This window comes from Gavia stellata, chromosome 3 (assembly GCF_030936135.1).
Source record: "Gavia stellata isolate bGavSte3 chromosome 3, bGavSte3.hap2, whole genome shotgun sequence".
Taxonomy (NCBI): Eukaryota; Metazoa; Chordata; class Aves; order Gaviiformes; family Gaviidae; genus Gavia; species Gavia stellata.
The window spans coordinates 28,729,873-28,757,209 of NC_082596.1; the positions used below are offsets into that span (position 1 = coordinate 28,729,873).

The window sequence follows — 27,337 nt, forward strand, 5'->3', positions numbered from 1 at the left end:
CAATTAACCCTGATTGAAAAAATACTGCCAAACACCCTCTGCCATTAGCTGCAAGAGTCTGAATGACAAACAAAGGCCGCCACTTGTGTCGTCTTCGTAAAATCGGATCTTTATTTACTTTCCTATGAAGTTGATACAGGACAAAGCATAGCGCACAGACCATGTCAAGGATTCTCTACAAACCACGTTAACTCAAGGTATGGGAGCAGAACATGAGGATCAGCCACTACTAAGTGACTAAGGATCAGGCACTACTAAGTGTCTAGGTGCTAAAATGGCATATGCAAGCTAATGATAACAAGTGCAAAATAACAGGTATAGTCCTATGTTTCTATTTTTCCCCATGTAAAAACGTCTTTTTACATATACATGTACATTTTAAAAGGCTTTCAATGAGCTGCTACAACTCAGAGTAAAGCTTTTATTGTCAGCAAGAACAGTGCTCTGAAACATCAGCAGCATTCCTCCTTGGAGTGAAAAAGCTGAAAAATCTGTTAGGAATTGCCATGAAGAAGTGAGGAGTGCACAACATACTGTTGTATATTGTAAGGTGTGGGGGAAACCAATTAGCTTTTCAAATGGTATTCTTCCCACGTGCTTGTAACCCTTTCTCTCACAGAGCAGGGTCCCACCTGCCACATCCACAGATCTGGCATGACTGTAGCAGACAACCCAGACTTGGGCTTCCTGACAGAAGTTGTGCATGAAGTCCATGACTGTGCTTGACTGTCCTCACCAACCCTGCACTTACTGCCACAGTCAAAATCAGTGCTGAGTGTTCTAGTTGCACAGAAACTCCATTCCTCTTTCATAGTACTGGAGTTAAACAACAGAAGAAGCAGCAGACTGACGTATTGGCTCATATGTCTGTCACCTTCACACACCCTGTGTGGATCAGGCACACAGCCTCCACTTCCCTTTCCCCATGCCTATCCCAAAGCTTTCTCCCCATCCCTTCTTCTGTATCCCTCAAGGCCTGAGTGCGGCTGCCCCCTCCTCCATTTCACTCTTGAGAAAAACTGTGTGTGCCTGACATGTTGGAAAGGGCAGGTTTATGGATTCTACTCCCTCACAGAGGAAGACTCAAGGAAAGAAGAGGGAGATACGACTGAGTTCTTCTGTTGAGCGGCCTCAGGGTTTCCTTGGAGGTCTGGGCTTTGACTAGAACAACACTCACGGCCTTACAGATGCATGTGTATTCAGGACCGGGGGTAGAAAATTACTTTTCCTGCAGCTCTGCCACCTCTGGGTGATGGCACATGAAGAGGGGCAGTTCATAGCGATTGCAGCAGCATGACAGCACCATTCCTGAATGTGACTCTGTAGGCCAGATTTATCATTATTATTACTAACTGACCCCAAGCTAGTTCCCTACTGACAAGCAAGACTCAGCAGGGAGACTTCAGAAAGCAGCAGGATGCTCTTTTCCTTCAGCCAGGTGTCCTACCAGTGGGTCCTCATCTTTTATGTCCAACATTCCCTCTCCACTAGGAAGAGACTGGAGGGTGGGCAACTACCACAGTTGCCTTGGCAGCACCTGGAATGGCTTTGCGATCTGTCCCACTCGTTGCCCAGGGCCCCTCCACATGGCTTTTGGGGAACAGCAGCTCATGGGCCGCTGGCAGAAAAGCTGCAGCAGGCACGCTGGCATGCTGCAGAACGTGTCGGAGGCGAGTGAGTGCAAAGGTGCATCAGCAGCACCAAGAAGGATCAACATCACAAATCACAAATTCAGATGAGTCTGCCAGCCTGTGCAAGTATCATCATGTACAGTGCACAGCACGTAGAGCTAGGAAGCATGGCATCTGTGCTGTGCTCAAGTTCTGTTTGCTCTAAGGCAGAAGTTGCTTTCAGTGAGTTGGGAAATAGGAAGAAGGTGCAGACCCCCAGACATGAGACATCAGATGCCAGCTGGCAGGCCAAGTGCCACCTAGCAGGCCAAGGCTTTATACACATAGCAGGACTGCTTTTACTATCTTACGCATAATTTCAAATAATAAATTACAAAGTTTGAAAATCATGCAGACCCTACTACAAGAACAACATATCAAGCTTGTAAAAAGATACCCCTAAAGAAGCCTCTATTCTTCTAGTTACTAAAACCACAATTCAGGAAAGCTCTTAATACACAATGAATTTTGGACACACATCTAAGAAATGCTATTTTGTTACCTTGCATGACACAAATCTTTCTTTAGGCACTACTAATAATGAACAAACGTGGCTTAAAATGTGATGTGCAGCAAAACACACAGTTCTGGCACCAAACTTCCACTGGCAAGGCTGGCAGCTTTCCTCAGAGCCTGTCTTGCTAGACGTCTTCAGGTCTGCTCTACAAAAAGCACAACCATTCATTGCACCATCGTCCTGGCCTCAGCTATCTAGTTTGCATTTTACAGCCTTCAGAGAGAAGCAGGATAAAATGCAAATTCCCAGTTTATGCCAAAAACTTACTTTAAAAAAATTTTTAAAATTCCTTTTCTATCCAATAAATTATACATTCTATCTTTGCGATTCAATACACAAAATAAGTTAAGACAGATACTGAAAAAACTAAGCTGTTGGCAACTAGTAATACCCACACTGAAGCTTGAATCATTGAAATGGGGTAGATCTCACATCCCCATAGGTTTCCAAACAGCCATCACTTTGGATTTCTCATTTATCTGCTCCTTTTTATATGGTAGTAGAAGTAGATTCCAGCTTTTTTGTATGTGAAGTTTGGATTTTCCCAAATTTTAGGCAGTTTTAGCAGAATTTGTAATTATTTATTAGTGCTTGTAAAAATCAGTTTGCCTGTGCTGTGTTTGGACAAATTAAAACTAGTATTTTTTTTTTTTTTTTACTAATTTTGAAGCCACCTACGTAAAGTCACTAAGGCTTTCTGAAATCAGCTGAAAAAAATACCACTTACCTTTTCCTCTCAGGTGGCCCCATTTGTGCACCATCCTTGTGCACATGTTAGCACCATCCTTCAGACAAAAAAGGATGGCGGAGATGTCCAGAGAAGGTTAAGGCATGCACATCATTTCCAGCCTTGCAGGGCAGTGCATGCTTGACATTTGTATAGACCCAAACTCCTGCTCATCATGTAAATACTAAAAATAAAACTGAATTCAAAGTTTGATCCAGCAACATGAGATAAGAAGTATTTATGGCAGATGACAAAGGTAAGGGAAGGCATTAACTAAGGAAATGTAAAAGAGATTAACTGAGGGCTCCCTTCTATAAGCTGTATATGGATCTCATCATACTATGATTTCAAGAGTTTAAGCGGGTGTAACCAAATAATGTAAAGGCTATAGCTGCACCCTTTCTAATGCATCAGTTCTTAGCAGAACAAAGATGATCAGCACAATGTCCTCCTTGCCCTCAGGCTCCTCTTTGGACTGACATTCTTCTTACGAAGTGGTCTGAAGTGCTTGCCCTGGCAACGAAATGGGAAAAGCAAAACAAAACATAATAAAAAAAATCCTGTAAAAATGCAATCTAAACTTCCTCCCACCTACCGTTCTTCTCTGGTGTCTTGGGAGGAGTCACCAGTATGGCTGAAAGAAGACAATTTATTATACATGCAGCACACAAGCCCTGAAATAGAGCATCTAGATTTTTTTCCTCCTCTATGGGAAAGACCAGATGGAGGGAGAAAAAACAGTAATCCAAGTTGAGATGGGTTGTCTCAATCCTGTAAGGTGAAAGTAAAGGATATGTAGAAACAGAAAATATGTAAAACAGGAAGCATTTAATGTTTTTTCTTTGTCATGTATAAACAAAATACTTTTATGAATTGAGTCAACAAGTGTCAAGTGTTTGGCTTTATGACTGCACACCAACTGATTAATTGGTAACTCACCAAATGCAGTCTAGATGAACTCTGTAATTTCTGAGACTCTATAAAGGCATAGTAAAGATAAAGTAGTACATATATAAAACTACTATATAGAAACAAGAATCGTTTTGTAAGAAATATTCACATAGTTTCATATAGAAAGAATAAATTTAAAGATGTAGTCTTAGAGAATTAGATACAATGTCTGGATAAGGTTGAAGTCCTAGCTGTTTGTTATCTTTCAACTTTTGTATTATAATTCTGGCAAATTCCTCTCCTTGGCTATCTGAGGTATCAAGCAGTTGTCGGACTTTTGATGTCCTTGTAGGTTTAGTGCTTATAAGTTCATAGTCTTCTTTCATGAGTAAAAATCTTGATAGAAGAGCATCCAGTGACTGATTCAAACATGCTTCAGTCATCTGATCAATAATTTCTTCTCTTTTACTTTGGATCCATTGATGAGCTACATTCTGTTGTATGGTTTCCAAAACAAAATCTGAGATTGGAGAGGATTTAAAAAAAAAAAAAAAATTAGTATTGTAACTGTCTGTCAATAAATAGTGCCATAGAACAAAGAACAAGCTGAGAAAGAGCTGTTAAAAACTTGTTTTTTGTTAGAAATACACTAGACTGCTAAACATGCTTTTAATATTTCACTATTGTATTCCACATTTAAAATGTTCTAATTTGTCAAATTTGGTGGTTAGAGTATATATTTTATCTGAATCACAGAATAATTTAGGTTGGAAGGAACCCTCAAGGAGGTCACATCTGGTCTAATGGCCTGCTCAAAGCTGGGCCAAGTTCAAGGATAAGTCAGGTTGCTTAGGGCCTTGTCCAGCTGAATTTCAAGCATCGCCAAGTGATGGGACTTCTACAGCCTCTGTGGGCTACCTGTTTCAGTGTTCAACCTGACCTGGTACTAAAAAGAGAGAGGTAGTAACTTGACTTTGCAGTGGGATTTTTATTGGAGTTTACTTAAAACATCTGTAGTTTCCTGCATATTTTCCTCAAGCTGAGGGTTTGCACAGTGAAAAGGTGCAGATTCTCTTATTTCCAGAAGAGAGATGACGCAGCAGGTCTTTATAAAGTTGCATGTTATTGTGTGGCCCATAAAAAAAATCTCTCTGAATAATTCATCATGCGTTAAGGTTTCTTTTTGTTGTTTTTTGGAACCACAATTTTAACAGTTATTTGATTCATAGGAACATCATGCAGTGGGCTGTCAACTAACACAGATCATTAAAGGTGAGATGCTGACGCAGCTGCTTCTTCTCTTTGCCCCGCCATTACTAGGAGGAAGATCGACAAGCCTAAGAAGTGGGGAGAAGTGACAGGCAACAAGATGAGTTAAGCTTGAGCTAACCCTTATTCCTGTTCTGCTGGACTGCAGCACTACTACAGCAGTAGTAGAAAGGAGAAATAATACGAGCAAAGGGAATGGGATAAAGAAGACCCAAGGCAGCAGGAATTAAGTTTGCTTAAAAGGAGAGAAAAAAAGCTAGGAGATACAGGTACATGTACTAGGTCACATTTTACATTGGTTTTACTTACTTTGTAATAAAAGGCTACAAGGGCAGAATTACTTGCATTCTTAATTTGTAGAATGCTTTGTTTTCATTTTACAGATGAACAACAGTTCCAGTTTCCATTTCATACACTCATATATTTGACATTAGGATACTTATTGTGGGTTGTGGAATTAAATCAGTGTTTGCTGTACCTGAAGGAATTGGTGAAGACCGCAGCATACATGACGCAGAATTGGAGGCATCTGAAGTACTTTTGTCAGATGAGGGAAAATAACTGTATGGTTGCACAAGAAGTTTGGCGCTCTGAGTTACAGAGATATTTTCATCTGTGCTCTGACTGCTGAGAGAGTGTAGACTCCCAGAACTTCCATCTTAAAAAAACAAAAGAAAAAAGAAGGGGGGAAGGGGGTGTGGAAGAGTTAGCTGCATTACTTCTATGTTCAAATAAAATACAACCATCAGAGCCTATTTAAAGTAATTCCATAAAACAAGTCATAAACAACCTAGATTCACTTCAAATACATTATTCCTTACACTCAGGTTCTGAGTATCTTTATGTCCCTTATCTTCTACCAGGGCTTGATCATGGATTTGGGGGTCTTGTTTTATTTTAAAAGAAGATTGAGAGAATAAATCCAGTAGATGTGACCTTTAAAAAAAGCTCTGTTCGACAGAAAATTTTTGTAGAGCCTGGAAGAACAGAAAGTGTTTGGAGGGGTAGCTAGGAGTCAGCATAAAAGCTGACTAATTTATTTTGATGAAGTTTGGCAGCGTAACAAAGGTGGAAAGATTGAAAGAAATATTCAGGTGGAGGGAAAGAACGTGAAGACCAATGGTGACATTCAGTGGGAAGCTAATAGAAGCTTTTGGTAGTCTGTCAAAACAGCATATGACTTCAAGAAAGCTTCATTTAAACGTTTGCAAAGAAAGGGAAAAAAGGGGTTTTATCAGATGGAAAGCCTAATAGTTTCTATTTTTAGGATTTTTTTTTTTATGGCAGAAAAAGATGATGAATATGAAAGCAGCAGTAGGAATGACTCAAAGAAGAAATGACAAATAGCTGATGAGAAACCAGTTACAGGGCACATGCCGAATTCTGTATACAGTTTTCATTACAGACTTTCATAGTGTCACTTGATAAAGAGCTTCAGAGATGTTAACTAAGAACCAGGGATGCAGATGTAAGAATTCAGATGAACATCTAAAGACACAATAAGAACAGGTAGCCCCCTAGACAGATCAGGATTTATAGATACCCATCCAACGGGGTATTTGAAGGTGTATTCCTAGATCAGTGTTGAAGAATATGGCTATAAGCACAAGGAACAAGAATAGGAAAACGTGAAAGAAATGACACTCTTGTTACTTAAAAAATGGTGGACTAGAACTCATAGTAACTAGCATTTCATTTCATTGAAGAGAAAGAAAGTAAGCTGGGCAGAGCTATGTAGTGTGAAGCAGCAGATGTTATCTACTGCATGAATAAGAAAGGACTAGGAGACAGCTGGTGTGAGTGAAAGATCATTAGAAAAGGGTTTTAAACAGGTTTGCTGGGATAGATTGCTACAGATCTCTAGGCACACACAGATCTTTAACAGCATAAAAGACAAAACTACTGGGATTGTACTAGTATGGGAGAATGAAGTTCGCCAATGACAGAAAGAAGGGGTTGATTCAGGTTACTCAGAAATAACCTAGCTGATCTGAAAGACTGGAGTAACAGAAGTGGAAATTCGGTAGCACAAAACATGAGATCTAGACTTTCTGCTTCAAGCTGGGGCTAATGATTTGGAATTGAGATAACGAAAAAAAGCCATAGGTAGATTATTCTATAACAAAGGATCTTGTGAGAATTCTAGGTATATTAAGTAAAGTTCTTATTTCAGGAAGAAAACACTTGTCACACTTCTTTTCTAATACTACGTACAGATGTCTGGTAGCCTTAGTTCAATGACCTAAGTTAGAACATGCACAGAGAGGACTCGTAGGATACCAGGAGAATGAAGCAGCTTATTTTACAAATGGACTTCAAAAGAGTGTATCCTGCTTTTCTATCCAAACAAAGTGTATTAAAGGATTACTCTCTATATCAGAAATAAAATGGGAAGAGGGAGAAGAGCTATTTAAGCTTAAAGCAATGCCCATGAACACATTTGTGTATAATCTGGCTAGGGAAGAAAAACTAAAGAGACTGAATGTTAGAAGACAGTTCCTAACTTTGAAGGAGCAAGTTTCTGAAAAAATCTCCTAATTGTATTGGTGGAAAAACCAGCTCAGCTAAAATCTATAGTCATTAACTTCTGCCTTGGTGCCATGCCAAACGCATCTCTTGCCAACAGCTACCTGGGAACAGATTTTCACCTGAAACAATTGCACCTAATTTAAGCAAAGTAAGAAGGTCAGTCTTGCTTTCCATTATAAAACTACCTGATGCAGATACTGGCAAATTAATACAAACACTTCTGCTGTGGTATGGTTTTGTAGACACTATTTTCACAGGCTTTACAGTATCTATATGTACATAAAACAAAGTCTAAGCAGTGACTCTGTAAAGGACCATCAACTGATCAGTCAGATTAATAGTACCACCACAATCTCACCAATGACCTCCACAGGCACGTATGACAATTTTTAACAGAAAGCAGCAGCAAGAAGAGTTGACATTTATCATTATCTTATCTGATTACACTTACAGTCCATGCTCATATTCAATCTAATATTCCATTTCCTCAAATTTGCCACAACATTCCTATTAAGCTTGGTAATCACAAGTTAGTCTTCATCTTTAAGATTTTTATGCTATGTGTACAGATAAATGCTTGGGTAGAGGTACAAGCCAAACTACACTACATTTGCTTTCTTCCATTTTCCCCTGAAACTCAAATTCCTTAAGCCTCCCGTAATTTATTTTCCCTGGAATTCCTGCTGTATTTATATCTTTCTAGTACATCAAGTACAAGCCCAGAATTGTGGATGTGTTGAAACAGGAGCTGGAAAAGAAACTGCCTGTACTCTCCTACCTCTACCAGAATATCTCCCATTTTGCAGCACCTCAGCACACATTTTGATGCCCTACTTCATAGCAATGCAGTCAATCATCTTGTCTGCTTTCACACCACTGGTGCCCGCAAAGTCAAAGGATGTTCCATTCTTTTGTAATATATGCTTGCATTCCATCAAGAGAAGAAACTCAAGTGCAGTTTTAGTGTCACAACGTATTGCTCTTTCACCTGGGTCCCATCACATTTTTCTGGCTTCTGATGTCGGCAAAACCTCAAAATTGAGTTTTGTTTGGGAATGTTGCCAACTTTTTTTCAGAAAAGGTGACAGCTACAAAAGGTCTGTGCAGATACTTTTGCAAGGCAATCTATTTATTATTTTATTTATTGAATCAAAAATGATCGAGAGGTTGGGCTGCATTAGAAACTTTCAGTTTACTCAGCTTTAGGAGTGCCTTTTTATCTTTAGAAGTAGTTCACAAATGATTAACTAAACTGCCAAGAGTCTGAGGGACAAGTAAATGCTATCGCTGCACTCATGTGCTCATGAAGCTGTGAGCTGTGGGGATTTCTCAAGTGACAGGAACAGAAATTCAGAGCTAAAATACTCTAGTTTTTTTACCCAGAGCACTAAGTTTACAAAACACATCTCATTTCTGACATAAATGGAGATCCAACTGTCTACTATGCAAATGCAATGTTACAGTGGGAGTGCAAAGCTGTGATAGCAACTTAAATTTATATGAAGTCATTAGTATCTCTACCTGATGAGAGGATATTACACTTGGGAACAGACTTGAGTCTTGATATATCTGGAGAGATGCTTCGAAGGGGAAGTGCATCACATTGTATGGAGCCAGAATATGTTTCCTGAAATGATTCCAGTTGTATAATGAAAATGCACGTTAAATAAATACAAAGTTGCAATGATTTACCGACTACTTTCCCATCACTGTTTTTCCCCACTATCTAAATGCTCAATAGACAGCACAATTAAAATAGAGTAAAACAGAAGAAATCTATGTAATCCTAATACTTGTTTTTTTCCAAAGCTGACAGCAATTTTGGACAGAACTTTAATTATTAGTAAGAATCAAAAGAAGCAGCATTAAGAATCAAAATGTAAAAGCAAATCTATATGACCCTATATAAGCAAGCTCTGTAGAGGTGTAAGGGAGCAGAAGACAGTCTCTTACAAGCTGCAGACATCATGTGCTGCACTCCTCCTTGAGGGACGGGCTTTCCCACGCTTAGAGGATATACCAAACATGCCCTTATTATTTCTGCTTACCCACCCTTTACTATCTTCACCTGTATGGCTATGCCTTTGTTACACCCTGGCTCAACTAACGCATTTTATGCCTTTCCTAACTGCATAGAAAAGTAAACTGCAGAACAATTACCTCTTACTAAGTTAACCCCCCTTTAAAGTTCTTAGGATCTTTAATGATGCTGACATACCAAATGCAATACGTAAAATATTTACCACTTGGGGATTCAGAGGTATATTTAGAGATATCTGCTCCACATCTGCTTTCTTTCCACTCTTGTAAATACATCGTGATTCATACAGTGACTGGAAGAGAAATATTTACCTGTATTAAATTTTTGCTATAAGACAAGATGACAGCTCTGTACAAACACATGCTTCAGCCAGATACAAGATTGGATAAATGACAAAGGGGATTGCATTTCTTTTAGCAAGCAAAAGTCACCAACTTGTTTGACCAACTCATGACTGTAACAAAAGCCACTTACCTTTGATCTTTTTAACAGAATTACTGCTTCCAGCATAGCTATTTCATCAAATGTTCGCAGGACTGGCTCAAGGTCTATCAAGCATTCTAAACAAAGAAAAAGTACTTTGCTGAAGGATTTAAGGTGGAAATTAAGTTTTCATTTTGCTAAAGCTACTTTCTTACATTTACAAAAGTAATTTGTCTATTGATACATATCAAACTACTTACGCTGCTAAACAGAAGTTTCATGCTTTCACCTCTTACAAATGCAACAGTTACACATCACCAAAACAAACCCTGTCCTGATCTGGCCACCTCAGCACTATGCATCAAAAGAGATCCAGGACTGTGCCCGACCTCAAGCCTTGCATTCCTGGAACGGATAGATCGGTGGGTTTGCTATATTTCAAGATAGACCCAACAAGCCTGGTTTGCTAAATGGGACCAAACAGCACGAGACCTCAGAGTGGGTCGCTGTCTTCACACTCCAGCAGAGGTGTTAAAGTTTTATATGAGAAAAATAAACAAACAACCCACAGCAAAATCCAGAATAGATGCTGTGCGGCAGGGCCAGAGAAGATGGTGATAGTCAAGGCACTGACCTATCACACCCAGTGAATCAAATGGCAGTGTCCTCATGCTCACCAAAGGCAGCAAGTTAGAAAAGCTAAAGTCATCTGCTCACATAGGGAGACACACGACGATCCAATAAGCAAGTGACAACCTGTGCTATGCTCCCTTGCTTTCCAATGCTGAAAGGTTTACAAAACTAAGTCTTTCGAATTTTGAGCTGGCTGTATTACAAAAATCTCTCTTTGAAACTGTGCTCAAGTACAACAAAACCTCAGGAAAGGATAATGGCACATCACAATTCTACTGCATTTCTATGGACTCCACCCATTTTGCAAAACCCATTTACCGTACTAGCAATCCAACACACTGCGTCCTTATTAACATATTTTTATTTTTTACTATAATTTTACCACAGTTCTCCCATATTAACTTTTTCCACTAGTATCTTCAAGACATACATTCAATACTAGGATTCTTATTTTCTTACATCAGCTAAAACACAGTTTTACAGGTTTGGGACTCCATTATCCACACTGAAATACTAGCACTGTTAATTTTTGTTGATTATAATTAAATTGTAGGTACACATTCCAAGTACATGCAGAAACATGGTGATAAATAGTCTTTATCCCTTCTTTATAAGGGGAACAGACAGGTTAACCGAGCTTTTCTATTTAAAGTTTATTTAACGAAAATGGGGTTTGGGTATTTTGGTTTTTCCACCCCTGTGCTATGGTAATTGCAAAACTTCCTAATCAGTGAGCTTTACTTCCCTTAACTTTGCAACAGTTTTGCAACTTCCTCTTTCTTTTTATGTGAGTAAAGTAGGGGAAAAAGCAATGCATGTTTTCTTCAAAGACCATCTTATTACAGACATGGCACTAATAACAGAACCCAAGTTAGCTCATGGTTTAGTACAAATCCCAGGTAATTATGCCTTCAGTGTGATCATAAACTTTGATTGCTAATTTGTTTTGGTTAACTGACACAGGAAAACAAGAATACATAGGGAAATATCATGATGTGGCTATTCTTTTTGATTTAAAGAAATATTATAAATAAATATACTTCCTTGCTTGGGAAAAAAAAAAAATCCACAATTTACAATCATATAAACCAGACACATGCCAAAATAACCTGACATTTCAAAATGTTCTTACTGCAAAAATAAGAATGCCTCAAATAAGGTCATGTAATTCATTTTTGACTGTAAACTGAACATGAAGATGCTGTATGTGTTTGGATGTCTCTGCACTTTGTCCTCTGCCAAACTGATGCAAAAAAATGAAGTTATGAACATTTCTTTCTAAGCTATCTCAACAGCAACTTTCTAACACTTTCCAGCTCAAAGGGAGTATGCTCATAAAGGTTTTCAAAATAATAAACAAACTTCTGTTTGTTTACAGAACAGCTACAAATGAAACATTAAGATTGCAGACTTCTCTACTCCTAACTTTAAAAACCAAACATACAAAACAAACCCTTAAAACAAAACCCACCAGAACCAGATAAAAAGCCCTAATATTTCAGGTTTAAGTCATTGCATCTTCAACATAACCAGTGAGAAACTTAAAATATAGAATTGTTTAAGCCAGAGCTCTTATGGTACTATTCTAGAAGCTCACACTTCAATCTTATTCTCTAAATTCTGTAATACACTGTAAAAAAGGCTGAAAGTACCTATATTTGGTCTCATGGACAAAAAGGTGAACAAATAGAAGATGGAAAGAGAAAGTTAAACGCGTGGGTTCAACCAGTTCCTGTTTGATCTGGAAGGTGGAACAGTCAAAGATAAAGTCTCAGTGAAAAGGATTTATACTGAGATGCAAACACAAGGTGTAGTCGCTATAGCTTATCTGATGTGCAATGATTTGTTGGTGCATTTGCCAGCTTGCTCAAAAATCCCACAATACTTGTTATATACTTCTCTTCCCCCCCGCTTCTTAAAAAAAAAGTTCCCTTCAACAATAAACAAAAAAACCCCAAGTGCAAGCAGTTAAACAAAGCATGCTGCTTTTTAACAGGTAAATTAGAGTTGTCAAATCCAAAAGAATCCAACTAACAACTTGGGTTTATGGCATATATATTGTTACATTCACAAAAGTTTGTTTACAGACATGGTGGAAGCAGACAAGCACCTTATCATACACAACAAAACTGAGCACATGTACCTCTTGACATCTTTACCATTTCCCTTGTGCGACTCTAACCTTGCTCTGTAAGTACCATGTTCAACAGGAATCTGGCAATTCAAAAATCTTTTCTCATTATGCAAGGTAAACTCACTTAAGAATGATGGTCTTTCATCTGGGTTTTGTGCCCATCCACTTCCTATCAATCTTATGATGAGCGCTCGATGAGGAATGTCCGTTGATAAACTTTCTTCACTTAAGTCTAGTCGCTGTCCTTGTGACACACTATACATTATCTGCAAGGGGTTTATAACTTCTGTCAAAATAGACATCGTGCATTCATTAGAAATATATGCAATATAAATAGCTTACTATAGGAGGAATAATTTAGTTTGCAGACATAGTATTTATAGTTCACCAAAATAAGGTTATGTTTCTTTTCTTACAAAAAAATATATTTTTAATCTATCAAACAGCACTGTAACTTCAAAAAAACAATACTTTTCAAATTAGACTCTTTTTCTGTGACTCAAAGTGTTCTTCAACAAGCTTACAAGTTGAATCATTAAAAAGTGACCCTTAAAATGAAGCCCCCAGGTACCCAGGTCTCAGGTTTAGCCTTTATGTAAGGCTGGAGAAATAAATTAGAGGAACACATGGCCTTACCTTCAAATGGCTGTTTCCTTGACATCACTTCCCACATAATAATTGCATAACTGTTTAAAGTATAAAAAGTATAGAAGACGTTACTTTAGATTACCGACACTTAATAACACAATGTGCTCAGCTTTACATTTTATTAAAAACATTTTGCTAAAATGATCCTGCATGCACACACGGGACTGACTATCGCTAACTACAACGATGACCTGAATATATGAAAACTAGCAGGAATTTTAACACGCGACTTCAACTAGAACTAGTTAATAATACTAAATACAGAAAAAGCACATGGCGTATAAACTCCTGTTCCAAATCTGTATTAGCTCTGCTCCGCTAATAAGTTGTGAATTTCATACATGTAGTTTAAATCTCAGTACGCAAATTAACGTGAGCCCCAGAGTCCCAACTGCTCTGTCCTAACTGCAATACTGGGGCATCTCCCCAGTCCGGATCGACACTCTCTGACATTCCCATGGGAAGCAGGGTGCTAGCAGGGAGGATGGTGTTCACCCACACCTCTATCCCAACACAAAGTCAGAGTCAGGTAAGACATGGACTTGGATCTGGGAAACATACTCCAGCTTCCCCCCAGACATATACACTTCCAACATATGCAATCTTCTCTATAGGGATAGATGTCACTTTTACATACAAGATTCACTTTACAAAATAGACTCTCCAGAAGACCACCAGCTATAGCCAGCAGATTGAACACAAATCTGCTTACTCAAATGGTGAAATTTTTTTCCATTCACATCAACATGAATGGGAACTGGCTCAGTTAATACAAATCTACTCCATCTTTAGTAGACTAGTCACTCTCTTCAATCATCAGGACATATTAAAAAAGGTAACTTTAAACAAGTTTGTAATTCAAATTGGATTATTTCATTTAAATGAAACATTGACTTCATTTATTAAAAAATAATCAATGCAGTTAAAGCAAATAAAAGAAAATAAAATAATGTAAAACCCCAAAATCTGGTTTTCCTATTTAAGAATAGGCATTTGCTGTGAGGAATAAATCTAGTAGTTCTAAAGCTAAAATGAGAGTGCAAAAATATTTCACTTTTAAGAACCTAATTTCCAATGTCAAACATATCCTTGTAAACATAATCTCTACTCCTTTATTTTTTCAGTAAATCAATTTAAAAACAGATTGAAAAGTTTTTAAAATGTTACCTCAAAACAACTGAAATACAATTTCCACTGAAGCAGTAAAAATGAAACTATTCAAAGAATTAGTTTTTTCTCAAGAATTACACTTATCAGAATAAATGTTTGCTCAACTACTCAAATAACTGTACACAAAGACAGTATTTTCCTACATCACTAAGTACCACCAAATTTTGCATACAGGTTGCATTTAACTGCCTCTAGGCATTATATCATCTAACAGCTACCAATTAGGAAGAATAAAAAAAATTAAGGACAAAATAAATGATTGATTTTAAGCATCAGTTAAATTGAGATTTCCTAACTACTCATTCCACTCACTTTTTAGCATTCATCAATGATAAAATTTATTCAAGTAACTTTTATTGAAAGTAGTCCTCCCTGTTAGAAAGCCTGCTTTTGATGCATTCCTGAGATAATAATGTAGGCTGATTTTTTTGACATGGCAAATTTTTCCTTTTCTAAAAGTTAGTGCTGCTTGACTGTTGCTTAAATGATTTGTTTCTTTAAGAAAGATCCTTCCTCACAAATTAGCTTCAATATCTCAACAACATTCAGGTGTGTCTGCTGTGGTCAATTAATCAGACATCCAGCCTTTCATTCAGGTTGGAATCTCTCTACAATTACAGATTATTTTCTCAATTCTACAACACTGCACCATACCACTTCCTTCCTGTTGATTCCCCTTTACACTATTCATGTTTTCCTTTCTTATTTCTGCTTCATAGCATCTCCTTCTGATCCTGAGCATGTATCTTCCTGTGTGACCTTTCTGGTGGTCACCTCCTTCACTGTCTCTCTGCCTTCATGTCTTTGTGCCTTGAACTGTCATCCCTCTTTACGATGTTGTCTCAGTTTCTTTTCTCCCTTCTCAAATAATCTCCTTCCTAATGTATCAGTTTTCTAAGCTCTTCTACTGATCTTTCCTCTCTTATTTTCTCCCATTTGGTCATTATTCCTCTGCACACTTTTTTTTTTTTTTTCTTTCTAACAGGCATTTGTCTTCCTCATCTCCACTCATTCATTAAGTGACCAGCCACACTTTCAAATCCTCTAAAATCAGAAGCCGGAGGAGACAACATCACACTGAATCACAGAATCACTAAGGTTGGAAAAGACCTGTAAGATCATCAAGTCCAACCATCAACCCAACACCACCATGCCCATTAAACCATGTCCCACAATGCCACGTCCATATGTTCCTTGAACACCTCCAGTGATGGTGACTCCACCACCTCCCTGGGCAGCCTGTTCCAATGCTTCACCACTCTCTCAGTAAGGAAATTTTTCCTAATATCCAGCCTAAACCTCCCTTGGTGCAACTTGAGGCCATTTCCTCTTGTCCTGTCGCTAGTCACTTGGGACAAGAGACCAACACCCACCTCTCTGCAACCCCATTTCAGGTAATTGTAGAGAGTGATAAGGTCTCCCCTCAGCCTCCTCTTCTCCAGGCTAAACAACCCCAGCTCCCTCAGCCGCTCCTCACAAGACTTGTGCTCCAGACCCCTCACCAGCTTCGTTGCCTTTCTCTGGACACACTCCAGCACCTCAATGTCCTTCTTGTAGTGAGGGGCCCAAAACTGAACACAGTACTCAAGGTGTGGCCTCACCAGTGCCAAGGACAGGAGGACAATCACCTCCCTGCTCCTGCTGGCCACACTGTTTCTGATACAGGCCAGGATGCTGTTGGCCTTCTTGGCCACCTGGGCACACTGCTGGCTCATATTCAGCCAGCTGTCAATCAACACCCCCAGGTCCTTTTCTGCGTGGGAGCTTTCCAGCCACTCGTCCCCAAGCCTGTAGCATTGCATGGGGTTCTTGTGACCTAAGGGCAGGACCCAGCACTTGGCCTTGTTGAACCTCATACAATTGGCCTGGGCCCATCGATCCAGCCTGTCCAGATCCCTCTGCAGAGCCTTCCGACCCTCAAGCAGATCAACACTCCCGCCCAACTTGGTGTTGCCTGCAAACCTGCTGAGGAAGCACTCAATCCCTTCAATCCAGATCCTCAGTAAATATATTAAACAAGACTGGCCCCCATACTGAGCCCTGGAGGACTTTGCTTGTGACCGGCCACCAACTGGATTTCACTCCATTCACCATGACTCTCTGGGCTCGGCCATCCAGCCAGATTTTTACTCAGTGAAGAGTGCACCTGTCTAAGCCACGAGCCACCAGCTTCTCCAGCAGAATACTGTGGGGGACAGTGTCAAAGGCTTTACTACAGTCCAGGTAGACATCGACAGCCTTTCCCTCATCCACTTATCGGGTCACCTGGTCATAGAAGGAGATCAGGTTGGTCAAGCAGGACCTGCCTTTCATGAACCCATGCTGGCTGGGCCTGATCCCTTGGTTGTCCTGCACATGCCCTGTGAACATCCTCAAGAAGAACCTCTCCATAATCTTCCCTGGCACCGAGGTCAGGCTGACAGGCCTGTAGATCCCCTGATCCTCCTTCCAGCCCTTCTTGTAGATGGGCGTCACGTTGGCAAGCCTCCAGTCATCCGGGACCTCCCCCATTAACCAGGACTGTTGATAAATGATGGAGAGTGGCTTGGCAAGCTCCTCCGCCAGCTCCCTCTGTACCCTTGGGTGGATGCCATCAGGCCCCATAGACTTGAGTGTCCAGGTGGCATAGCAGGTCGTTAACTGCTTCCTCCTGGATCACTGGGAGTTTCTTTTGCTCTCCATCCTTGTCTTCCAGCTCAGGGAGCTGAATACCCTGAGGATACCTGGTGTGGCTATTAAAGACTGAGGCAAAGAAGGCATTAAGTACCTCAGCCTTTTCCTCATCCTTGGTGACAATGTTCCCCCTCACATCCAGTAAAGGATGGAGATTCTCCTTGGCTCTCTTTTTGTGGTTAATGTATTTGTAGAAACATTTTTTGTTATCCCTTACGACCGCGGCCGGATTGAGCTCTAGCCGGGCTTCTGCCTTTCTAATTCCCTCTCTGCATGACCTAACGAGATCCTTGTACTCTTCTTCAGTTGCCTGCCCCTTCTTCCAAAGGTGAAAAAATCTCCTTTTTTTTTCCCTGAGTCCCAGAAAAAGCTCCCTGTTCAGCCAGGCCAGTTGTCTTCTCTGCTGGCTCTTCTTATGGCACATGGGGACTGCCTGCTCCTGTGCCTTTAAGATTTGCTTCTTGAAGAAGGTCCCTTTGCCCTTCAGGACTGTCTCCCAGGGGACCCTCTCAACCAGTGTCCTGAACAGGCCAAAGTCTGCCCTCTGGAAGTCCATCGTAGTGGTTTTGCTGACCCCCCTCCTTACTTGGCCAAGCATTGAGAATTCTATCGTTTCATGGTCGCTAAGCCCAAGACGGCCTCCGACCTTCACTTCTCCCACCAGACCCTCTCTGTTTGTAAACAGCAGGTCAAGCAGGGCACCTCCCCTGGTAGGCTCCCTTACCAGCTGTGTCAGGAAGTTATCTTCCACACACTCCAGGAACCTCCGGGACTGTTTCCTCTCGGCTGTGTTATATTTCCAGCAGACGTCCAGTAAGTTGAAGTCCCCCACAAGAATAAGGGCTTGCGACTGTGAGACTTTTGCCAGTCGCTTGTAGAATGCCTTGTCGGCTTCTTCGCCCTGGTTGGGTGGTCTATAACAGACCCCCAGCAGGATATCCACCTTGTTTGCCTTCCCCCTCATCCTTACTCATAAGCACTCGACCTTGTTGTCACAATCGTTGAGCTCTATACAATCAAAACACTCCCTAACATATAGAGCCACTCCACTGCCTCTCCTTCCTTGCCTATCCCTCCCGAAGAGCTTATAGCCCTCCGTTGCAGCACTGCAGTCATGCGAGTCGTCCCACCATGTTTCTGTGATGGCGACTACGTCATAGCTGTCCTGCTGCACGATGGCTTCCAGCTCCTCCTGTTTGCTGCCCATGCTGCGTGCACTGGAGTAGATGCACTTGAGCTGGGCTATCGATTTCACCCCCAACATCGGCATGCCACCCCTAGGCTCATCTCTAGGCAGCCTGGTTTCATCAATGGAACCTGGTTTCATCTGCTACTTCTTTCCCCATAATATACCATCATTCCTTTTCAATGTCTTCCTAGTCCAGATTTTCTTATCAAAGGTTGAGGAAAGAAGGTATGTTACCATCTCTGTTCTTTGGACAGGAATGTCAAGGAACTTTGTACGCCTCTTAAGGGTAAGGGATAACTAAAAGAAATAGTGGTCTCCATGGAAGTCAGTAAGACCCTCTGAGACTGATTCATCTCTCACCAAAATACAACCCCGTCAAAGACAGCTGAAGGTAAAGGTGGTAGAGTGCAGCAGAGACAAGGGCTTTCTCACAGTGATATGCCTCTTCACGCCTCCTCAGTCTCCATTTACGCATGACAATTCCCTCCACGATTGTTCAAGTAATCTTTGAGGTCTCCAAGCCTTTTCAGATTAGCTAACTGTAACTCTACTATCCTAAGAGCAATTGCTGTTTTGTTATATGGGCCACCACCACTCTACTACTTCCTATTCTATTACTTCTACTACTCAGAACCAACTGACGCAAATCTACCTGTACTTACATAAAGTAAGTTATTCCTTAAGGAGATCTCTCTGCATACTTCTTCCAACCACATTACCCTATTTTTTCCTAACCCTTTTCAAAAAATATGTTTTCTTCTTTCCCCTGAGTACATTCTGCAAATTATGTTAATTGATGTACACAAATTACAAGAGTATGTGCATTGACATAACAGTGCGAACAGTTCTTCCCCTCCCTACATTGTTTCTATGTGTACACTCACTTATAGAAACCAGTCTCCTCTGTCCTTTTCTGTAGTTCTAGCTTAATTTCTGGAGCATTACACTTGTCACGCTGTTTCCTAAAGAAACAGGTGATCAAATCCTGCTACCACTCAATCCCATTTTCCCCGATTCATTTTGCTTATACACTTACAACACTTCTGAAAATAATAAAATTGCTGAAAATATCTTAAAGTCTAAGTTCAGTAAATCAGATCTGAATTCTGATTGCAAAGCCCATTTGAGAACAACATGAGTTACCTGTAGATATCATGTTTTACACTTGCACGGGTTTTCTGACTGGGATTGTAATCTTCAGGTGGCATGTAGATAATCGTCCCTCCTTCTGGCAAAGAGGTTTCACTTCGTGATTGCGACATGGATATGACACGCCATTTTGACATGCCAAAATCTGCAATCTGGAAAGGACAAATCAATTGTTCTGAGAAGAAAAACTGGATTTTTCTGCTGACTGATGTCAGAAATTCCTGAAATATGCCCGAAAGAATCGGTCACTAAAAGTCGTTAACCTGACACACAAAAAGTATGTGGTTGTCCCAGCAACAGGAAACACCAGCTCCAGTTCAGAAAGCATTCCCAGGTCATGACTCATGCCATCCTTATAGCACTGCCCTTTCCTGTTCTTTTAAGGAAGGACTCCTATACTCTGTGGCTGGGGAATCTGCTATGGGAGTCTGTCCTGTATGAAGAAAATAACTTTCTTTGGTTAAAAAGAGCAAACAAAAAAAACACTGAGTACTTCTAGCTCCCTGGTTATGAAGAAAGCACAAATTTAGTATAAATCATAGCTCTACGTAACCTAGCTTGCAGATATCCCGAGACATTTTTTCCTCACAGAAAAATTTTAGGGCACTCCATCTCACCCCCCAAACTATGAAATATTAATCTTGAATTAATAAATTTGATATTCTGAAATTCTGTGCTGCAGAAAGTTGCTGAATATTTTGTTTACTGTGTACTCTGGGACCTTGTCCCTTCCTTCAGAGTTTACAGTACATCTACATAAAGAATTAATTGACTTCAGTTTACATTCCCACACACTTGCGAGCCAGGGAGCAAGATGTCAGACTAGGCTGTGGGTAGGGAGACTAACAGCCAGCAGAATAAGCTTGCTGGCTGAGCTGTAGAGTGTCTGGTGTACAAGGGAGAAAGATAAGCAGACAGCTATGAGCTCTGCACTTGTCCAGCATTTGCATAAGAGCAAAAGCATTTTCAGCAAAGATGCCTGTGCGAGCACTGTGGCAACTAAGATAACAGAAGTAAGCTTTCTGGAGAGTATACAATCAAAATCCATGATGAACAATAACCTTTTTTTCTCTACAACTCACTGTCATCAAGCCTTCCTCACTATAAGTGGTCGCGTTATCTTGCTTGTTCAGTAGATCTGGGACAGCTAGAAGCACTCTATGAATGGTGTTACTTTTATACATATGCAATACTTCTATTTGGCACGCATGATAACCTTCCTTGCGTTTCCTGTCAGCTGTCCTAATTTAGAGAATCTTGCTTCACCCCAAAAAAACACTTTAAAACCCTAAGGACAGGCTTTCAGAGACTCCTTACAGGAGGCAGGGCAGGTATGCAGGAGTTAACCTCTTCACTTCAATTGCTCCAGCAAAGCAAATGTTTAGATGTGGTCAGGCAGAGCACCAGACTGCACCAGCACTGTTAGGGATTAAAAGAAGAGTGGATAAAAAAATTACTTGGACCAGTTCCCCAATCAGGTTTATCAGGAAGCTTGAGAGATCCCAATACCAGCACAACTGCCTGGGAGGAGGTATGACCTACTGAGGGCGTGAGCGGAGACAAAGCTGTGTAAGGTGCCTTGCTGCCAACAAAAATGTCTTTGCAATGGAGAAAGAAGAAATCGGCACTGGGTCTTTGATCTTTGCTCAAAGGACTCACAAAAAGATTAATCTCACGGTAACAACTGAGAATTAAAGTTTTAAATTAATATTACTTCTCTATGTATGTTTGCTTGCTCTAAGGAGTGTCACAAAAGCCATCTTCCAACATGTTCAGATTTCGCAGTTATGTTTTACATGTTCCAATACTACACTAACAGAATATATATGTACATATTGCATGATAAATATCAAATGGGGTATTAAGACTTGAATTTGATCTACTGTCCTCCAGGACTAACTTGTCTGAGCATCCCAGACAGGAACTCTTGCTGTTTTCTCCTCAGAAAGGGCCAGATGTAGCCACCCTTGGAAGGTTGCCATATGAGAGCATCACTGCTATTGAGTATCAGCTACTGCTATATCACAAACAGCCCAAATTCTTGCTTTCTGGTCTTTTCAGATGGATCGAATCCACGCTTGCGCAAAGCAGAGTTTTCAAAAGAAGTTGATAAGTTCTGTCTGTAAGGACAGAAGAAACATCTGGCATACAATTATGTCCTCTCTGTATGGCCACATCCTCACTCTTCCTCCTTTACAATAATTAAAACACTTTCTCTCATTCTGGATGCTGAAGAACATAAGAATTAACTAACTCTACCTTGACATGAAACTCATCATCCAGCAAAATATTCTGCGTTTTCAAGTCATGGTGCAGCAACGGAGGATTCATGTTGTGCAAATAGTTTACTCCCAAAGCAATTTCATAAAGAATGCGGAATCTCAGGCACCAGGGAATGTCAGGATATACATCTTTCTGCCAAGATAAAACCACAAAACCAGAATATAATCCTCTGTTCTGATCTCACAGCACAACACAAATACTTTCATAATAAGAAGAAAGTGACTTGGACAAGCAGTAATCTTTAAAAATATACATTACATGAACTCCTTAAAAAAATTGTAACTGAGCGTTAAGACTGGTTAGCTGTTAAAACAAATATAAAAATGTTAATCATGCAGTGTTATGTTTCCGTTCCCTAGTATTCACATAATAGTTCATGACTGGTATACATGATGCAGGACATTTACTACATTACTCATTCATATGGAAATACAATTTATAGATGAACACCTGTATGAAACTTGCAACTCACAGATTATAAGTACTACACAAAGGAAGACAAGAATCATATCTTCAACTGGTACTGGGGGTAGAAAAAAAGCTGTGGTGAAACTAAGCATAAAATACTCATTTATAAATTCCAATACACCAAGAAAAAGGCTGTAAAACGCAACTGAAATCTTAAAAGTTACATTGACACTAATGCCTTTATGAAAAACACACAGCTGCGCTCTCTAAGGCATGAGACATATTGATTAAAGGTACAGACAAGACTGAAGTGCTGTTGAGACACAACTGCAGTAGCTTTTACAGTAGCAACAGTGGATGCTCAGACCAAGCTGATGGGAGCAGCTGAGAGTTTTACTTACTCCTGAGAGTAAGATCTGGTAGAAATATCCATATGTGTTTAGATTAGCAATATTTGACTTCTATAAACTGAAGTCAAAATCTTGATTTTTTTTTTTTTAAATAAAGATTTAGGAAAACCCCTCATCATTGAGTGATATTTACATTGGCAATAATTCTGACACCCAGGCTGAAGTAAGCATAAGTATTTCAGCTTCTAATTAGAGAATAACAGAGATTTTAAAAGTGATTGTACATAATAATTCAACATGAAGCCAGTTATAGGTCATGACATTAAAGGAAAAAGTGTAATAAAATTAAAGTCTGTTGAGTTTGGTTGTCTTTTTGGGATACAGAAAGTCTATCTGAGCACCAAAAAACTACTTGTGATAATGACTGTCCTTTAACTTGAAATATTATTAATACCACACTTTAATATACTACTTCCTGTAAGTATGGAAATCACAGTCTATTTGAAACAACCAGGGATTGTATTTAAAGATTGTAAGTACACTTACCCCGTGTAAAAGCTGGTTTAATGACCCATTTGTCATGTATTCTGTTACTATTCCCAGAAATTCAGGCTCATTGCAAATTCCCAAAATTGGCAGAATGTAACTAAACCTGGCTTTGTGTAATATCTCTGCTTCTTTTAGAAGGTGGTTTCTATCACTTAAAGAAAAGAAAACGAAGAAACAAGGTTACCATACCAATACTAGGAAACTCAAAGCAAGTGTTGGGTTCGCTATAGTCTCTTAAAAAAAAATTATGTACCTATATGCAGTGCCACCACCTTTCACCATTTGTTTCCTACTACTCTGTTTTGATAACAAGATACTGTAAGACAAATGAGAACCCGCAAATGCAAATACAAGATAGCTTCCCCAGTTTTCTTGTACCACACAAATCTATTTCCATCACACATTTCATCCATGTTTCCAGTAAATAAGGATACAGTCAGAACTCTAACTTTTCACCATCCTGTGTAACCATAAAGGTAATAACCAACCACATTTGTCCTACTTTACCGCCTATCTTCAAACCCTGAATTTTCACTGAGGCCCAATATTAATCCCCTAGGGAGTGGAGATTTTAATACTTGCAATCCTCCAACCATTTAAATTTAGTGGACACTGACGTGCACTAAAATAATATGGGTTAAAGGAATGCACCTTTGGTTTCTGAAGGAAAAGGAATGACCAACTATGTTTTGTTTTCACAGAAATTGTTCCTTCAAATTGGGCCCCTGCTTTGGGGCCCTCTGGAAATCACCCTCTGGAAAAAACATTCCCTGGTCGCACAGGAAGCAGGAGGGGACCAGCCTCATGATGTTTGGACACATGAATTTGGCTGTGTGAACACTCTCTGTTACATCAAACCTCCTCATAAACGTGAATTTGATGCATCTTTACAAATTCAGACCATGCAGCAAGTGGATTTGAGGAGCTGAAGTTTTATTTAAGAATGAGTATGCTTCTATCCCTAAAAAATAGTAAACTTTTTGGTATGCCTTATATCTCAAATGTTCTTGAAAAAAATGGGTTAGTTGACAGTGAGGATACTTGGACCATGAAGGATAAATCTAAAAAAAAATTATTTAGATTTTATGCCAGCAGAGACTGGTACAGGTACAAGTACGTGCCTAGGATATCCAAATATACAGGACTTTTACAGCACATTTAAGACTAATCCTTTGGATGTGAGCCAGCCTGATTCAGAAGCAATACAGCTGTGCTGGGGCATGGCTGTGTACAAGCCAGGGCTATGCCCATCAAGATTTGCTCAGCACAGCACCGTGTTAATGTGGCTATAGAGCTCCTGGGTGAGAGCCAGCTTGCGTCCATCAAGCTCAGGGCACACACTGCAGAGCTCATGTCAGTCTGGACCCATTGACGTAGATCTAGCCCTTGCAAAGAAAAGGCCATATGTATGTGAGTATATGGTGAAAAGAGAAAGCCTGGAGAACTAAAGCCTGCTGTTTTTACAACAGGAAAACTTCAAATTTAGATGAACGTGAAATTAAGGGAGATTGTTGGTCCTTATCTATGTGACGGAAAAAGGCTTCTATTACAGGCAACTCTGGGAAATGATCGAAGTGAAAAGGCAGCCTTCAAGAAAAGCATTGGACAAAGGACACAACTCTCTCCCTTCCTCCCTCTCTCCAGAAAAGACTAGGTTTGAGAAAGCTAGGGGTTTTCCCAGACTGTGAGGCACATCTGCATGGGATTCACTGTAGCCAGGAAACAAGTTGCAACATATTGAGGTCTATTCCTGTGTCTGTAAGTCACTTCACCTTTGTCTGCCCCATACCAGAAGGGCATTGAGTAATGCCCAAATTAGCACAAGCCCACAATAGCTTCCAAACTGGCTTTGCTGTTTGGCTGGTCACACACCAAGTTTTGGGATACATAGCGCAGGCTCCCTGTTTGGGGAATTAACTGCACTGTGAGCTCTTCCCTTTTCTTGACAGCATTTACAGAATGCCATTTTATGTTGCCTACTATACAACTGATAAATCACTTGCTGCAGAGGCTCAGGTGTAACAGATTTCTTACAGCTTTCGGTCTTCTAATAGCACTTCCAAGCTTTGCATGATATATGGTAGGTGGCTGAATTATTTTGATCACCTCCGTTGCCCTATTCACCATAATTTCACAGGTGAGATGTCATACTAATCTAAATTCTTACAAGGCTAAAAATAATGTTTGTTGTTTTCTCCCAGCTGAGCTCAGAGGATAAAGATTGTATTTCTAATTAGCAGAGATTTAAGGACACATTTAAATTAAAGAAAAAAAACCCAACAATAAACTTATGAGAGAATACAATATTCCTGCTTAAAAACATAACTGAGATTCCACTTCATTCTGGCAAGATTTCAGAGATAAAGCCTGTGTATACACACACCTGGGGAATAAGAGGTGAGATAGAATATAAGATAAGTTGTTTTAAGCTAGCATATTGGGTCACAAGACTAGAAGCCTTGTTATTTTGAGTGAAGCTATTCTGCCTAAGTGCCTAATACTAGATCAAAGAAACCTGAGGCAGTAAAGATTAAAGACACCTAGGTAAGACACAAGAGGCAAGTTTATAATCAGGCAGGCTTCAGACAGCCTAAGAAGATATTTGCATTGATATGATAAAAAAATTGGCACTATAGAGAGTGAATGAGGCTGAGATGGATGAAAATTACTTGCTGCATCCTTACATGGAGCGACAGCTCCTGCAATAAACATGCTGTCACTTCGGCACCAGGAAAATGGGGGTCATAACTGCTGCAAGTTGAAGAGCTAATGGAAGGTATCAGTTGTACTTGGGGGCCTACAAGCTTATTATTTTAAATTAGCTTCTCTCAGTACTGTGAGATCTGGTGAAAAAAAAAAAGAATAAATCAATCGTGCATTGTCTCAGAGAAGCTGCTTCTAAGAGCTAGAAGCAATCCCGAGTGGATACAGTAATATCTTCCTTATATTCTCTCTGTAAACAACAAATCTATAGTAATCACTTTATTTTAATATCCCACTGATACTTCAGCAAAACAGTTGACAACCGACAGACCCAGAAAGAAGCTGAACTGTGCAAATCCCACCTTGAGGAGGAACCAAGGTGTGCACTGCAGAAGAAAAAAACCTTCAGAAGAGGCAACCTGCTTAGTGTCTCACATGCTGAGACTGAAACCACCCATTTCCAATGACCGAAAGAGAGGAAGCTCCGGGGCTGGTACGTGCTTTCTCACGGCTCACGCTGAATCAGTCCTCCCGGCCTCTCCTTTGCCCTTGGATTTAAAGCAGCGCTGCCCGACAAGACAGCCGGTCACTGATCCACCAACCTGAGAAACCCACGCCGGCACCTTCGCCGTGGCAGCTCGACCAACGCCCGGCAGAGCCCGGGCTCCACCACCCGCGGCCGTTTTACCCGCCGACGGGACGCACTCACCGAGTGTCCCGGGCGAAGAGGCAGCCTGGGACCCCCTTCCTGCTTTAGGGGAAAGGCGGGCTCAGTTCAGTCCTTCCCCACGGGGGCCGGCCCGGGGCGGGGGGTGGTGGGGGTGACGGGGGCGGCGCCCCCATCACCCCCCCCCTTCCCGGGCCGCCCCCCCTCCGCGACGCCCTGTCCCGGCGGTCCCCCTCCTCACCCCCGTTACCTGGCTAGCAGCGGCCCCTGCAGGCATTTGAGGGCCACCGGGACCCTCCAGTCAGCGTGGCGGGCGGCGGACACGGTACCGTAAGCGCCACGGCTGATAAAACGCAAGTCCGGGAGTTTGTTGGAGGGGATGGAGGGAAGGGCGTAGCTGATGGCGCCCGCCCCGCTTCCACCATCCCCGCCGCTCATCCTCGCGCTCCGCCGCCGGGGGCGGCCGCGGCGTCTGTCCGGCGCCCGGAGCGCCGCTCCTCTCGCCCTCCTTCCCTGCCTCTTCCCCCCGCCTCCTCTCCCATCCGCCGGCACCCGGCTCCTCCTTCAGCCCCACGGAGGAGGGACTTCCCTTCCCCGCGGAAAACGGCCTCCCGCGGGACCGGGGAAGGCGGAGCCGCCGCGAGGAGTCTTGCGGGGAAGAGGGAGCCGGGGGAGCGCGGTGCCGGTGCCAGCGGTCCCCCGGGAGAGCTGTGC

At 41.0% G+C, this 27,337-nt stretch overlaps 1 protein-coding gene across 1 annotated transcript; it reads right to left on the bottom strand.

Moving 5' to 3' along the window:
- Positions 1-3,999: 3,999 nt before the first annotated feature.
- On the bottom strand, positions 4,000-27,061 carry RIPK2 (receptor interacting serine/threonine kinase 2). The gene is made up of 11 exons (XM_059815550.1): positions 26,874-27,061; positions 23,251-23,404; positions 21,923-22,078; positions 19,658-19,815; positions 13,471-13,520; positions 12,959-13,120; positions 10,119-10,204; positions 9,847-9,936; positions 9,125-9,230; positions 5,553-5,732; positions 4,000-4,325 (listed from the first exon to the last, which is right to left on the bottom strand). Exons 1-11 carry the CDS (start codon positions 27,059-27,061, stop codon positions 4,000-4,002), a joined length of 1,656 nt encoding a protein of 551 aa, XP_059671533.1.
- Positions 27,062-27,337: the final 276 nt, after the last annotated feature.